This window comes from Charadrius vociferus, unplaced genomic scaffold, assembly GCF_000708025.1.
Source record: "Charadrius vociferus isolate BGI_N301 unplaced genomic scaffold, ASM70802v2 scaffold214, whole genome shotgun sequence".
Lineage (NCBI taxonomy): Eukaryota > Metazoa > Chordata > Aves > Charadriiformes > Charadriidae > Charadrius > Charadrius vociferus.
The window spans coordinates 24339-24862 of record NW_009647955.1 but is presented as its reverse complement, the minus strand read 5'-3'; the positions used below and the strand labels follow the sequence as shown (position 1 = coordinate 24862).

The 524-nt window shown below is 66.6% G+C and overlaps 1 protein-coding gene across 1 annotated transcript in view; it reads right to left on the bottom strand.

The window, feature by feature from the left end:
• Positions 1–359: 359 nt before the first annotated feature.
• CHRD (chordin) overlaps positions 360–524 on the bottom strand; it is a 15589-nt gene continuing 15424 nt past the window's right edge. The window contains exon 14 of the mRNA XM_009883387.1: positions 360–449. Coding sequence (XP_009881689.1) covers positions 360–449 — 90 coding nt within the window. The remainder of the gene's footprint in view (positions 450–524) is intronic.

Below are 524 nucleotides of genomic sequence, written 5' to 3'. Positions count from 1 at the left end.
CCTCCGCCGGCAGCGCCCGGCACCGGCATCCAGAGCCGGGCAAGGGGTGACCGGCCCGGGGGGCGGTGTGTGGGGGTTCTGTCCTGCAGCGGCGTCCCTTCCACCCGTGGTCTTTGCCCACAGGTTTCCCAGCTGAGGGTGGCACCCGTGGGCAGCCGGTGGGTAAAAACTGGCGTGGGGTGGCCGTGGGTACAGCTGCCTGTGGGACACGTTGCTCCCTCTTCCCACGGGCACAAGGGACCGGCGTAGGGGTTGGCACTGCCCGTGGTTTCTCGCCGGTGGGATGTGGGCAGGGAGGGCTGTGCTGGGGACACCGCAGGTGGCCAACCCCCAGGCTCATGGCCATGCCTGGCTGGGGGTCAGATTTGGGGCAGCAGAGTGCCTGAGGTCTTGGCATTGAGGACACAGGGGGACCCTTGAATGCCCATGAGTGGTAGAACACCTTGGCACTGTGGGGATACCAAAAGGTGACAGGGAGCTTGTCCTTACCGTGGTGCCGCTCAGCGTCCCGAGACTGCCAGTCA